This window comes from Eschrichtius robustus, chromosome 10 (genome assembly GCF_028021215.1).
Source record: "Eschrichtius robustus isolate mEscRob2 chromosome 10, mEscRob2.pri, whole genome shotgun sequence".
NCBI lineage: Eukaryota > Metazoa > Chordata > Mammalia > Artiodactyla > Eschrichtiidae > Eschrichtius > Eschrichtius robustus.
Genome location: NC_090833.1, coordinates 82,844,781 through 82,860,078, shown reverse-complemented (window position 1 = coordinate 82,860,078; position 15,298 = coordinate 82,844,781). Strand labels below are relative to the sequence as shown.

Sequence of the window (15,298 nt, the reverse complement as noted above, 5' to 3'; positions counted from 1 at the left end):
CACATGGTGTTGAGGGGGAAGGGACTTTCTGAGTTTCATTTGGTCCTTGGATGTGACTGGCTGGAATCTGCTCTCTCTTGTTCACCTTTCCCTGCTGGCACTTGATGTGAAGCCAGTATAGTTCATAGATTGGTCTCACTTTCAGCTTAGAGCCTGGAGGTGCTTTGGCTTCATCTCATCTCCTAATGGCATTATAAATCCCTGCTAGACTATCTTCCATCTAGCTTGCTAGCCCAGTGGCCTGTCCTCACCTTCAGTTTTGGGGTCAATTCCCCACAATAACTGACCCCTATTTGTTCTCAACTCAGGATCCTCGTCATCTGAGGCCAAGGAGTCCAATTAGTCTCTGTTTCCTGATCGTACTTCTCTGTTCTTTCAGCAAGACTGGGCAGAACCATGTGGGTGTGAGGCCTCTGCGCTGCAGTCCTCATTTTCTCCATCTGCTCTCAGTGATACCTTTATTTATCATCCCCTTTCTGGGCCAAAACTCAGAGAGAAGAAAATTGGGACACACATCTTTTTTACTGTCTCTTTTCTCCTTTCTTCCATTTCCAGGGCTGGAAAATGGTAGACTTCCCTTTTACTTCCTTTTTATCAGTACTTCTGAAATTACCTATGGAAAAGATACAATTTTCATTTTATTATTAATTTGTCACAGCCCCAATACCTTTGTAAACAAGAACTAGTAGAAAAATGAAATAAAAACTAAAATATACAAGTCTATCTTTTAATTATTAGATTCAACAGACATAAAATTATTCTGTTAAATTGTTGTAAAAGGTTCTAAACACTTACTTTTAATTTCTGTACTTATCCATCATGGACCAGTAAGAAATAGCAGTGCGGACCAGTTCACTTTGAGTTCATGGCCTCCTTCCTGATTCCTGCTAAGCTTTGGTGGTGGATGGCAACATCGTCTCTAAACCCCAGCAGAACACAAGGGCCCTCTTGACTTGACTCTTAAGATGTGAATGGAAACTAAAGGAATTTGGAAAATACTCTTCGGAGGACCATGATCAGTCTTGAAAGACTATTTTCATGCTGCAAAATCTGATTTTTGAATGCTGGAAACTGAATATAACTTTTCTTTTTACATTTCTCCTGTGATAAATTCTAATATCCCCATTGCAGATGGGTGCGTTGGGTGGACTAACTGAAGGTAGTGAACTCAGAAAGGCAGAAGAGAAGAGCAGATTTATAATTTTCATACTCTTATCCCTGTTATGCAAATTTGTAACACTGGCAAAGAATGAAAAAAAATACCTAGTTTTTCTAGTAAATCCTGATTTTTACTGTGAGATGTTATTGCTTGAATGAGGGGCTAACATTATTTTCTTCTTAAATGGCCCCAACCTTCATCTACTCGTTTTCTTTCTTTTTGCAACTAAGAAAGTAAATGTTAGAATGATTATCTGCATAAATATTTAATGATGACCATGTAGTAAAAGCAATGAGGTATTTTCAATTCCTGTTTTCTATAGGAACTACAGTTAAAAACAGAACAGGAAGAAGGTCTAAAACTGAAAGCTGAGGACCTTGATGCATTTAAGATGAAAAGGAGAAAAGGTTCGTTTGGAAGTATAGACCAACTCCAGGTTTGTCGATTCTATTTAGTGTTTCCTGGTTTCTCTGCAATTTGATGATTGTCTAAGTAGGGGTAAAAAGTGGTGGACTCTGAATAAAATCTTCAAACACTAGACTTTGCCACTCGAGTACAAAATTTCTAATATTTCTTGTGAATTTTTTGTGTTATTAAAAAATTAATTTCCCATCCGGAAATGTGCTATATTCTTATTTCAGTAGAAATGGGTTTATTTGAATGTTGTGGAATATAAACATGAAAACTAGGTTGTATTTATTCCCATGTCAAGACTGGTTTATTCACCTGGAAACATATATTTCTAAAGATAAGAGCTCTCTACTCAAGCACAACCAAATTGTATATGCACCATATATAATATATTAAAAAGCTATTGTTTTAGTGCCACATTTAAAAAATGAAATCCATAGATTAATATCAAAGTTCAAAGAAACAAAATTTTAATTTTATGAAATTAGAAATGGCAGTTCTAAAAGTCTTAAGATTACTGTGCTTAAAACTGTAATAACCCTCAAATGCAAATACATCACCTTAATTCTGAAAAATTTATTTGCTCTCTCTTCTTAAATCTTATATATTTTAATAGTAAAATTTAGGACATGAATGTATTCTCAGTTATTTTACTAGTGTATTTTAGAAATTAGTTGAAGAGCTCTCTCTCTGACGTGCTTGGTAATATTTCTGGGTGGAAGGGTATGTGGGGGAGTAGGTGAGGTAGGAATGCATAGAATAGTTAGACCTGCTTTTCAGAATGTTAAGGATCTAAATTTTAAATGAATACAATAATAGATTCCCACAGCTTGCACTGATTATGTCAGGTTAAAAATAATAATAAAACAAACAAACAAACAAAAACCTTCATGCTTTTTAATGTTGTAAAACAACATTTTCCAGAATTTGACTCTAAACAAGAACAAGATTATAAATTAATCAATATGACTATCCAAAGAGCTTTTACTAGGACATTGATTTGATATGAAGCTCTCTTATAAGAAGAGAGTATTTAAAATTGGAACTGTGTGGTAGGAATATTTATTTTAAGAAAAGACAAAATAAGAAATTTTCAGAAAAGTTACTAAGATACAGTGAATTGCACAAATCATAACCTTTATTATATCAAATGCAGAAAAATCCATTCATTTATTATTATTTCCCTAAAAAAACCTGTATTATGTTAGCAGACTCCTACCCATTCTTCAAAGCACAGCTAAAATATTGCCTAACTCTGTGAGGCTGGCACTGACATTTCTTCCGTTTCTCAGACAGAACCGATCTCTCCTTCCATTTTTGCATACATAGTACCTAGGAGTTAGCTGTATACAACATTTATTATCAACCGTCATAATTTTTTGGTTTCTTTCCTGTTGTAATGGAGCTTACAGAATATCTGTTATTCATCTTTCAAACCCCACTCACAGTCAAGAAATGTTTGTAGAATATGTTTTAAGTTAATTGCTAGTCTTCATAGGGTCTCATATATGGAGTTTCTAAGGTATAGCTGGATATAACAAAGCTAAAGTATTTCTGTAGTTGCTCTGGGATATGCTTCCTGTTCCTAATAATTGTAGAGCTGCTATTTTAGGCCTCAATATTATTTGGATGTGCTGTTGCTTATAGGACCATACTATCTAGGTCTGGATGGAAAACTACATAGCTCTGGACCTGCTTTGCCTTGGCCACTTTGCTCTCTTTTTCTCATGCATATTCACTTCTTATTGTCTTAATATAGATTTCTAGGGACAGTTTTTATAAAGTTTGAGAAGAACTGGAAAATAGTACTATATTGCTTTGTTTTCTTATTATTTGTTATTTAGGTGGCATTGCTTCATTACTATGTCCCAGTGCAGATGGGCACTTGGTAGAGTTCATCTTGGACAGTCATTCCATTCACATTTTTGTTTGTACTTATTTCTGGGTATCCTTAACTCAAGAGAATACTGAGATGTTTGTTTTGGAAATCTTTATAGCTCAATTTATTTTATTTTGTAATTATTTGATGTTGACAGGCTACAATGCAGAGTGGATTTCCATGCTCCATCATCTATGTCTTCCACAATGTGTATTCATTTATTCACCTCATTAGTTGATTGATTGAATCAAGAATTCATTTAACATTTTATTGAAAGCCAATCATGGGCCAGGCAGTAGAGCAGGCACTGGGGCTAGAGAGGCAAAAAGCACTGTCCCTGCAATCAGTCAAGGAGCTCAAGTAGGGGAGAAAGACCGTAGAACAATCAGTAGTATTATTAGTGCTGTGATAGAGGTGTGCACCTTTGTGACAGAGAAGATTTCCAGCATGTTCTCAGAACTAACTCTCAATATAAAGAAAACTGTCAGCCTGAAAAATCTCAGACTCAAACATATTTGTGGAATAAATTTTAATTCCTTATAAAACAACACAGAAAGATGTTAACTTAGAACCACTTATTTCTTGACAGTTTTGGACAGACACTATTTTATTATTCTCACTGTTCATTTAAGGTATTCCAGATAGTTTTTAAATGTTCATTTAAGGTGTTTTAGTCAATCTGAAGTTATATTATTACCATATAAATTTTATGGTGAAGAAAAACAAATTATAACATTTCTTTGGAATTTTAATGTAGAAATTGGATGAGCAAAAGAAATGGTTAGATGAAGAAGTAGAGAAAGTTCTGAACCAACGCCAAGAATTAGAGGAGCTGGAAGAAGACTTAAAGAAACGGGAGGCCATAGTTTGTAAGAAGGAGGCCCTGTTACAGGAGAAGAGCCATCTGGAAAATAAGAAGTTACGATCTAGTCAGGTATTCTATTTAATATGCTCTTTGATTCTGGTTGTAAGCCATATAAACTAGGATTTATTTTTCTCTATGAAGTAAATCATACCACTGTAAAGTTAGAAACCAAAAGAAAATTTCTCTGGTTTTCAGTGTATTTCGCTTATTGGTGCTTATTTAATGACTATCACTAAAATCTATCTTGAAGTAAAATGTTCAATGTTCTACCAAGTATGATTTACTTATTATTAACTTTTTTGGGGTATTTAAAAAATTGTAGTATATTATACATAACATAAAATTTATCATTTTGACCATTTTAAAGTGTACAATTCAGCGGCATTAATTACATTTACAGTGTGGTACAACCATCACTGTTGTCTATTTCCAAACTTTTTATTGCCTCAAACAGAAACTCTGTAACCATTAAGCAATAATTCACCATTTCCCCTGGCAGCCTCTATTATTAACCTTACTGGATATTTTAAAAATAAATTGTACCATTTGATGCTGTAGAGTGAACATTGATAATTTGGAAGAATAGACTTGAAAACGTTCTATCACTACTCACAGGGGTTTGCAGGTTTCCTATAAAAGAAAGAAGAGTTTGTATAATGAAGATTTGTTTATTTTTCTAATTATAAAGACAAGGGGGACTTCCCTGGTGGCACAGTGGTTAAGAATCCGCCTGCCAATGCAGGGGACATGGGTTCAATCCCTGGTCTGGGAAGATCCCACATGCCTCGAGCAGCTAAGCCCGTGTACCACAACTACTGAGCCTGTGCTCTAGAGCCCACGAGCCACAACTACTGAGTCCACGTGCCACAACTACCGAAGCCCGCGCATCTAGAGCCCGTGCTCCGCAACAAGAGAAGCCACCGCAATGAGAATCCCACTCACCGCAACGAAGAGTAGCCTCCACTCGCTGCAACTAAAGAAAGCCCATGCGCAGCAATGAAGACCCAATGCAGCCAAAAAAAATTTTTTTTAATAAATAAAGTTAAAAAAAAAAAGGACAAGGGTATCTTTACAAAAAATTTTGTTGTAGGACTTGGGTTCTCTGAGCCAGTCAAAGAAGTGGTTTTATGAAGGACTTCACCTCAGTTTCAGGTTTTGAAAAAGGAATGATTGTGGAGGGAGTAGAAGGACCAGGAGAAGCTTTTTTAGATATGTGTATATATATATTAGATATATACATACTTTCAATAATAGCAGTAGCAACAATAGCATCTAAAAATGAAGCTAGCTTGCCCCAGACTTGACAAAGACTGTCTGCACAAACCTTTGCCTCCAGCTGGCCTTGAGTCTGGGGTCAGTCTATAATATTGAGTCATGGAACAGAGAGATCAGTGACCTGCCCTTTATTAAACCTGCCTGTCATCCAGCATCTAGATCACTGGGATCTGAGGTGATGGTGACATGTTCTTAACTTCTCCACCTCAGTATAAGAGGTGGACAGGCATGGGGACCTGCACTTAACCTCTGCTCTGTCCTCTGTTCCCCAAACATGTTGAAATAGCTTTTAGCAGCAGGCTGTTGGACATTGGGATAGGGGCAGCCCCTCCAACCAGCCTAGTTGCTGGTGCTACATCCAGGTAGCTTGTTTACATTGGCTGTCAGGGTCAGGTTTTAAAAGCTGTGACCCACGTAAATGACAGCAAAGGAGGTTAACAAATTAACGTATCAAGTGAATAAATAGAAGAAAATACCTGGCACCTTTATGATATGTTCTGTATCACAAAAGAAAAAAGAGGAAAAAATAAAAAAGGAATAAGAAGGAGACTTATTTCTGAAATACATTTACTTCATGATACAGGGGAAAGAAAGAAAAGAAAATAGCGGTTTTCTAGTTTCAACAAGATGTAATATTTAGGAAGTCAGAACATACTGAGGTAAGCAGAGAGTGCAAATAAAGGAAACCCACAGGAAATCATAGCAAAATTGATTCTTTGAAGATTGTTTTAATAAAACAGAACAGAAACTTGAGACATATTTCTGGGTTCTTTTTAAAACAAAAGTCGTAAGAATAATATTACATATTTTTTCAGTATTTAAGAAATACCATAAGATGCGATCATATGCATTTCAGACAAGAAACATGATATAAAAAAGCCTATATTCATAACATATACTGATTTAAGTCAAAATGAATCAAAGACCTAGATGTAAGTGCTAAAACTATAAAAGTCTTAGAAGAAAACATAGGTATAACTCTTTGTGACCTTGGGTTAAGCAATGGTTTCTTGGATATTACACCTAAAGCACAAGCAACAAAAGAAACATTAGATAAATTGGACTTCATCAAAATTAAAAATGTTTGTGATGCAAAGGACGTTATCCAGAAAGTGAAAAGATAACCCACAGAATGGGAGAAGATATTTGCAAATCATATGTCTGATAAAGAACTTGTATCTAGAATAGATAAAGAACTCTAACAACTCAACAATAAAAAGACAACCCAATTAAAAAATGGGCAAAGGATATAATAGAAATTTCTTCAAAGAAGATATACAAATGGCCAATAAGCACATGAAAAGATGCTCAACATCATTAGCCGTCAGGTAAATGCAAACCAAAATTTAAATGAGATACTGCTTCCCACCCACTAGGATGGCTATAATCAGAAAAATAGATAATAAGTGTTAATGAGGATATGAAGGAATTGGAACTCTCATACACTGCTGGTGGGATTGTAAAATGGTGCAGTTGCTTTGGATAACTATCTTGTAGTTCCTCCAAAGGTTAAACATAGAATTACCAAATGACCTAGCAATTCCACTCCTAGGTGTATATCCAAGACAAGTGAAGACATACGTGCACAGAAAAACTTGTACATGAATGTTCATAACAGCATTATTCATAATAGTCAAAAAATGAAAACAACCCAAATGTCCTTCAACTGATAATATATAAATGAAATAATGGGATATTATTCAGCAATAGAAAGGAATGAAGCACTGATACATTCTACAACATGGATGAACCCTGAAAACGTTATGTTAAGTGAAAGAAGCCAGTCACAGTAGGCCGTTCCATAGAGACAGAAAGTAGAATACTGGTTACTTAAGACTGGGTGGGGGCTTGGTGAGGAAATGGAATGACTGCTAGTGGGCATGGGGTTTCTTTTTTGGGGCTGACGAAATGTTCTAATATTGATTCTGGTGATGGTTGCACAACTTGGCGAATATACTAAAAACCATCTAATTATACACTTTAAATAGGTGAATTGTATGGTATGTGAACTATATTTTAGTAAAGCTATTACTCAAAAAAACTATAAACCCATAAAGGGAAAAAACAGTAGGGGAGACAACAGAGGACAAAAGGTTACCAAAAAATGTAAGATGGAAAGCAGATAGATAAGTGGTTACTGACTTAGCAGAACAGAAGAAGCTGAAATCCAAATGTCTAGAAGAGGGACATCAATGAGAGCCAAGCCTTTAACTTTAGCTTTTTTTTTTTTTTTATAACAGCTTTATGAGATATAATTCACATAAACATGAAAAAGACTCAGAAATGAAGGGACCATGATTTTTAGACGGCAGGAGTGAGGCCTAAGGATGAAAACAGGGCATAGTCAGGAAAGCATCCTTTTCTGATTCTGGGACTAGATGATTTATTTTCTGAAGATTGAACCAGGTACAGCAGAGCGCTGGGGTAAGTCAAAATAAACAGGGAATGAATGAAAGTCTGAATCCTGAGATATCCATTTCCTAACCCCTACTTGGATCCCAAAATGCTGGCAGCCAGACTTATACTTCCCAGCAGGAGATTGGTGGATTTTTCTGAAACAGTCACAGAAAAAAATACCTTAAAAAATTTACATATGGGAGCCCCCAACTAAGTGGCCATATCCCAGATATACCCTATTGTGACACATCTTACCCACCACAGTTTATCAGGATTTTAATACCTGACTCTTAAGTATGATGGATATTTCAGGAATGCTACTAACATTAAAGACAGAGGCCAAAACAAAAGGAAAAAAAAAAAGAAGCTCAGATAAATTAGAGCAAGGAGCTGAAAAAACTTCTTAAAAAACCTTAATATCTTCAAGGTGGTAAAAGATGATACTCTATCCATAAAACAAGAATTGCAGGCTATAAAAAGCATGAAAGAACTTTTGGAAATTAAAAGGATTGGAGGATAATGTTAAGGAAGTATTTCAGAAAGTAAATAAAAAGATAAATAGAAATTAGGAGGAATAAAATTTAATCGGCAGGTAAACCCACAAAGTCCATCATCCAAGTAACAGGAATTCCAGAAAGATACAACAGAGAAAACAGGAGAAGAGGAAATTATCAAAGACATAATACAAAAAATTTGCCAGCACTGAAGATATAAGACTCTGGGTTGAAATAGCTTATCAAAGGCACAGCAAAGAGTACTAAAAGCATATCATTGTGAAGTTTTGAGTACACTAAGGGAAAAAATATATCCTGAAAGCTTCCAGATAGAAGACTAGTCACTTGAAAATCTTGAGAGTCAGAATGGCATTAGACTTCTCAGCCTTCTTCATTAGAAGTTAAAAGACCTGAAGCAGTCTTAAAACTCACAAGGAAAATGGTTTCCAAACAAGGATTCTCTTTTTAGCCTAACTATCAATCAAATGGGAAGGTAGAATAAGGATATTTTCTGGTGAAAAAATTATCTACTACCTAGCCTGTCTCAGGAAACTACTAGAGGATGTGCTCCTTAAAAATGAGGGTGCAAGCTATGATAAAGGAAGACTCAGGATCCTGCAAATGTGATCTAACTGGAAATTTTCAGGATAATACCAGAGGAAGTCCAGGAACAACTAGTCCAGTTTGGAGCAGGAGGATGGCGGCTCCAGGCAGAATGTTCATGTATTCACAAAATCATGTAAACTGACCATTGGTTTATCTAAAAACTGTAATACAACTTATGTTGGGAGAATAGAGGGAGGGGAAGTACAGAAGAGGAGGCATAGGAGTGCTAAATCCTTGTCTTCCGTAATAGATAATCAGCAGACAGTATCTAAAATTGGTAATGTTATTTAGAAACATGGACATAAACACCAGAAGAAATAGCTTAAAAGGTTAAAGATGGTTGTTTCTAGGGAGCAGGACTCAGGGGAAAGTGTTGGGTAGGGGACTGCTTTTTAAAAAAATTATTAAACTTTATGGCAGTATATGCATATAATTACTTTGACGAAAAACTCTTTTTAAGATTATCTTAAATTGGTCATAATGAAGATCACCGTAAATCTAACTGGCCATAATTTTGACCGGAATGAAATAAGAGTAGAAACAAATTGTATGTTTAAATAACAACAAACCAAATGTCAACCTCTGGGAAATGTTAACATAATTAATTCTACTATGTAACAGGCCAAGAAAGAAAAGTTTAATTTGGAAAATAATACAAAAGAAAAATACTGCCTCTCAAACCTGTGTTGTATAGTCTGGTTTGGCCAAGCAATACTTAGTAATAAATCCATTGTTTGAAAAATCTCCACTTTTTAAAAAAAGGTATTCAACTTAAGATTTTAGAACATGAAGCTCCCCAGCCCCCCAAAAACATCCATGGGAGAAAACAATAATGTAAAAGCTAAAAATATGTTCACTTAGTAATTTTCTCTGTTTTTCCTAATTTATTTACAGTCTGGATTTCTAATAACTGATCTTGGGGTGTCTGGTTGATTGTCTTTTTAGGCTTTAAACACAGATAGTTTGAAAATATCAACTCGCCTGATCTTGTTGGACCAAGAGTTGTCTGAAAAGAATGTGCAGCTCCAGAGCAGCACAGCTGAGGAGAAAATAAAGATTTCAGAACAAGTTCAAGCCCTCCAGAAAGAAAAGGATCAGCTACAGAGACGAAGAAACAGCGTGGATGAGAAACTTAAAAATGGTAGTGTGTTATCACCTGAAGTAAGTCAGTATGCTTTGGAACTAGAAGTGCTGTATGATGGATCACTTGGATGATTTCCTCCATCTTTGTTACTTAAACATAAAAATGATAAATCTGGTCAACTTTGTTTCCTTGAGACTTTTGTCAGATGTAATGAGTCTACCTGTCACCTGTTTGGTGCCATGAGGCATGCTTGACTAGAGACTGTGGTGTCCTCTCGTAGAGGTCCATGAACGTGGCCCCTTCCAGGCATTGCCAGGGACTGGGAGACTAATGTTTCTTTTGAGTATGGTCTTTCTCAGCTGGGGTTTCTCATCTGAAATCACAGAACACAGAAAAAGATTTGAGGGACACTTTTTTTCATTTCTTCCAAAGAGGGCACCTGTCTTCTCTCTATGTATCTTTCTTGAATGATACTTGGTAATTCATCACATATAACAGATGTCTAGGTCATTAAGGGTTAATTCTTTCAGAAAGTGTGGGAGCATGTTCCACTCTAAGTCCTAGCCAAGTAGATGCATAAAACTCAAACCCCAATAAAAATACCTTTTAGGATTTTTCATTTAGGGGAGGATATGGCTTCTCTCACCTTTATTTTTTTTAACTATGTAAAAGATGTTTCATTTGTTGGCTAGCAAACTGTCCCAGACTTTGTCTTCTCAAAATTTTACTTCAGTGGTATCCATACCTTATTACTTTATCAGACAAAGATGAACTTTTTTTTTTCTTTTTTAAATTTATTTTATTTATTTATTTTTGTTTGCATTGGGTCTTTGTTGCTGTGTGCGGGCTTTCTCTAGTTGCAGCGAGCGGGGGCTCCTCTTCATTGCAGTGCTTGGGCTTCTCATTGCAGTGGCTTCTCTTGTTGCGGAGCACGGGCTCTAGGTTCACGGGCTCAGTAGTTGTGGTGCACGGGCTCAGCTGCTCCGCGGCATGTGGGATCTTCCTGGACCAGGGCTCGAACCTGTGTCCCCTGCATTGGCAGGCGGATTCTTAACCACTGCGCCACCAGGGAAGTCCCAAAGATGAACTTTTGAGCTTGGATTTTCTCTGCAAATATTTATAGTTGATGTCCAAAGTAAGGGAAAGCTGCTAAGAGAAAGTAAGTGGCTGGGAATCATCTATCTTGTAGTGTTTTAGATTGGAGCAAGTGTGACAAGAAGTGAAAGGGGCTGGTTAAGAAGGAACAGGGGAAAGGATTTCATGACATTATTGTTCATTGAGTTGATGAAAGAAATTGAAGACAACCTTGATTGGGGGCTATGTGACATTATAAGCTTCTACTGCCCTATTTTATAACTTAATTGGGGTAGCTTTGCCAAGGATCACAGAATGAGGTTGTCCTCCTGAGGCTGTTAAATTGGAGCCCCAAGCCTACAGATTTGAAGGTCTGAAAGCCTTAGATTCAGCAAAACATATGAGGATTTAAGGAATTCTTGCCTGCCCAGGACAGTTACTGGGCCCTATGGGAGAAAAAAAAAGAAGGAGAAAACATTATGCTTCTCTTGAGGAATTCATACTACATCTGAGGAGACAGACAGAAAGATGAGAAAACTCTAAACCCTGAAGAACATAAAAAAGCAAGTTATAGATAATGTAATAAAGCTATACTTATTACATTATTTATATAAAACAATGCAGTGATCATTTGGGGGAAGATTCAATTAAGGCAGCCTTGGTGGATCAGAATCTTGAGCTGGATTATGAAAAACATGGTATATATTGATATAAGAAAGAAGGCCATTTTAGATAGAACACTGTTAAATAAGGCATAGAGATGGGAATGAGCAAATTATGTTTGCAGAGGGGTAGAGTGTCCATTCTTTTTTTAATTTTTATTTTTTTGTACAATTTTTAAGGTTACACTCCATTTACAATTATTACAAAATATTGTCTATATTCCCTGTGTCGTACAATACATCCTTGTAGCCTATCTTACTCCCAATAGTTTGTACCTCCCATACTCCCACCCCTATAATGCCCCTCCCCCCACACTGGTAACCACTATTTTGTTCTCTATATCTGTGAGTCTGCTTCTTTTTTGTTATATTCACTAGTTTATTGTAATTTTTAGATTCTGCCTATAAGTGATATAGCATTTGTCTTTCTCTGACTTATTTCACTTAGCATAATGCCCTCCAAGTCCATCCATGTTGCTGCAAATTGCAAAATTTTGTTCTTTTTTATGGCTGAGTAGTATTCCATTGTATATATATACCAATTCTTCTTTATCCATTCGTCTGTTGATGGACACTTAGGTTGTTTCTGTGTCTTGGCAGTTGTAAATAATGCTGCTGTGAACAATGGGGTGCATGTGTCTTTTCTAATTAGTGTTTTTTTTTTTCTGGATATGTACCCAGGAGTGGAATTGCTGGGTCATATAGTAGTTCTATTTTTAGTTTTTTGAGAAACCTCCATACTGTTTTCCACTGTGCACCAATTTACATTCCAACCAACAGTGTATGAGGGTTCCCTTTTCTCCACGTCCTCACCAACATTTGTTATTTGTGTTCTTTTTGATGATAGCCATTCTGACAGGTGTGAGGTGGTATCACACTGTGGTTTTGATTTGCATTTCCCTGATGATTAGCAGTGTTGAGTATCTTCTCATTTGCCTGTTGGCCATCTGCATTTCTAGAGGGTCAATTCTTATCTTCAAGAAACATTTAAGTTTCTATTTCATGAGGAATTCTGTAACTAAAAACATTATGTAGTGTTTTGTGGTGAAAATGCAGCACAATGCATGATACCTGTTTGGCAGCCACCCTGGATTTGTTTGAGGGAAGGGTGAGCCTCCTACAGTTGGTGGGGTTCCATTTAGTCCTGTGAGCGTCTGTGCACCCTGCTTCCACATGGTTGGTTCTTCTTAGTGTAGCTTTGAAATGGGCTCTGCTCTCACTACTGTTTTCACGCCAAGATTGATAGTACTAAATAGATCTCCAGTAGCAGGCGATCGGGAACATGAGATTCTGCTGTGACACAAGACATCAGTAAAATCTAGGTGGAATGGTGTGCTGTTTTGATGTCTTTAAACTTGCTCAGAATTATTTTTTCTTTCCACAATAAATCACAATATTTTTTCTAATTGTATTACTTCATGGGAAATGATAGAAAGATTTTAGATCACTATACTAGTACAGGATTACCCAACAATTTAATATAGACAAATCACCTCCTTTTTTGGGGGGTAAAATCCAGAAACTAAAATTTAGAAAAAATAAAATATTTGAACTCTATTTTTCTAATAATGCAGAACAGTTACCTAATAAGTGGAGTATAGGAAGAATACATATGAATATCTATGTTTATTTCATCTTTTACATTTTCAATTTCATGTTTTATCATTAGAAAATGCATATAATTTATAGAGAAATACATGCAGTGCTTGCTCAAAAGGTTTCGTTTGTCGTGTTTGTTTTTTACTAATGGGAAATTTGTGATCTAAAATGTTTGGAGACCACTGCTTTAGATCCTTGTTACTCTCGGTGTGATCTCTGTACCAGCAGCAATAGTATCACCTGGGAGCCTGTTAGAAACGCAGAGCCTCAGGCACCACCGAGACCTGCTGAATTAGAAGTCTGCATTTTTACAAGCTCCCTGGTGCACGTTTGGAAAGCAGTGCTCTGTGACAAAGCATAGTCAACTCTTGATAATCTAAGCTTTGAGTTGTGGCAAATTCTTCATCCTGGGACAGCTTCCCATTGCCCTTCTTCTTCTCAACCTACAACGTTTTGCTGGGTTAGATGGAACCACAAATATTTATATGCTGGAGCCTCACTAGAGCGCGCTATCCTCAGGGTTCTATAGATATGCTGCCTTACATTATCTCAGTGCTTCCCTAACTTAGATCCAAAACTATAGAAACTAAATTTGTACCAAATTGTTCTCAGCCATTACATAAAGGCAAACTCTTTCCACATTTATTTTTGTTGGGTTTTTTTTTTGTGACCTTTCTAAACTGTTTTAACTTACAGGTCTTATAAAATGTCAGTTTTATGGCAATAAATATTAGCTCCTGTGCTTGCAGAAAACGTGAACTTACTACTTTGCAGGAGAAAGAGTTATCAGCAGAACTACGTCTTTTTCACAAATAATGGGGCTCACTGTGCTCAGGTGTACTAGGTAATCCTTTCTCTTTTTTTTTTTGAATTTTTGAATTTTATTTTATTTATTTTTTTATGCAGCAGGTTCTTATTAGTTATCCATTTTATACATATTAGTGTATATATATCAATCCCAATCTCCCAATTCATCACACCACCACCACCCGCCGCCGCTTCCCCCCCTTGGTGTCCATACATTTGTTCTCTACATCTGTGTCTCAATTTCTGCCCTGCAAACTGGTTCATCTGTACCATTTTTCTAGGTTCCACATATATGTGTTAATATACAATATTTGCTTTTCTCTTTCTGACTTACTTCACTCTGTATAACAAACTCTAGATTCATCCACGTCTCTACAAATAACCCAATTTTATTCCTTTTTATGGGTGAGTAATATTCCATTGTATATATGTACCCCATCTTCTTTATCCATTCGTCTGTCGACGGGCATTTAGGTTGCTTCCATGACCTGGCTACTGTAAATAGTGCTGCAGTGAACATTGGGGTGCACGTGTCTTTTTGAATTATGGTTTTCTCTGGGTATATGTCCAGTAGTGGGATTACTGGGTCATATGGTAATTCTATTTTTAGTTTTTTAAGGAACCTCCATACTGTTCTCCATAGTGGCTGTATCAATTTACATTCCCACCAACAGCGCAAGAGGGTTCCCTTTTCTCCACACCCTCTCCAGTATTTGTTGTTTGTAGATTTTCTGATGATGCCCATTCTAACCGGTGTGAGGTGATACCTCATTGTAGTTTTGATTTACATTTCTCTAATAATTAGTGATGTTGAGCAGCTTTTCATTTGCTTCTTGGACATCTGTAAGTCTTCTTTGGAGAAATGTCTATTTAGGTCTTCGGCCCATTTTTAGATTGGGTTGTTTGTTTTTTTAATATTGAGCTGCATGAGCTGTTTATATATTTTGGAGATTAATCCTTTGTCCGTTGATTCATTTGCAAATATT

The 15,298-nt window shown here is 36.3% G+C and overlaps 1 protein-coding gene across 4 annotated transcripts in view; it reads left to right on the top strand.

The window, feature by feature from the left end:
- Nucleotides 1–15,298, top strand: part of KIF27 (kinesin family member 27) — a 94,723-nt gene that overhangs the window by 54,197 nt on the left and 25,228 nt on the right. For all 4 annotated transcript variants that reach the window (XM_068553478.1, XM_068553479.1, XM_068553480.1 and 1 more), the window contains 3 exons: nt 1,482–1,595; nt 4,207–4,383; nt 10,032–10,247. In XM_068553478.1, the coding sequence (XP_068409579.1) occupies nt 1,482–1,595; nt 4,207–4,383; nt 10,032–10,247 (507 nt within the window). The remainder of the gene's footprint in view (nt 1–1,481; nt 1,596–4,206; nt 4,384–10,031; nt 10,248–15,298) is intronic.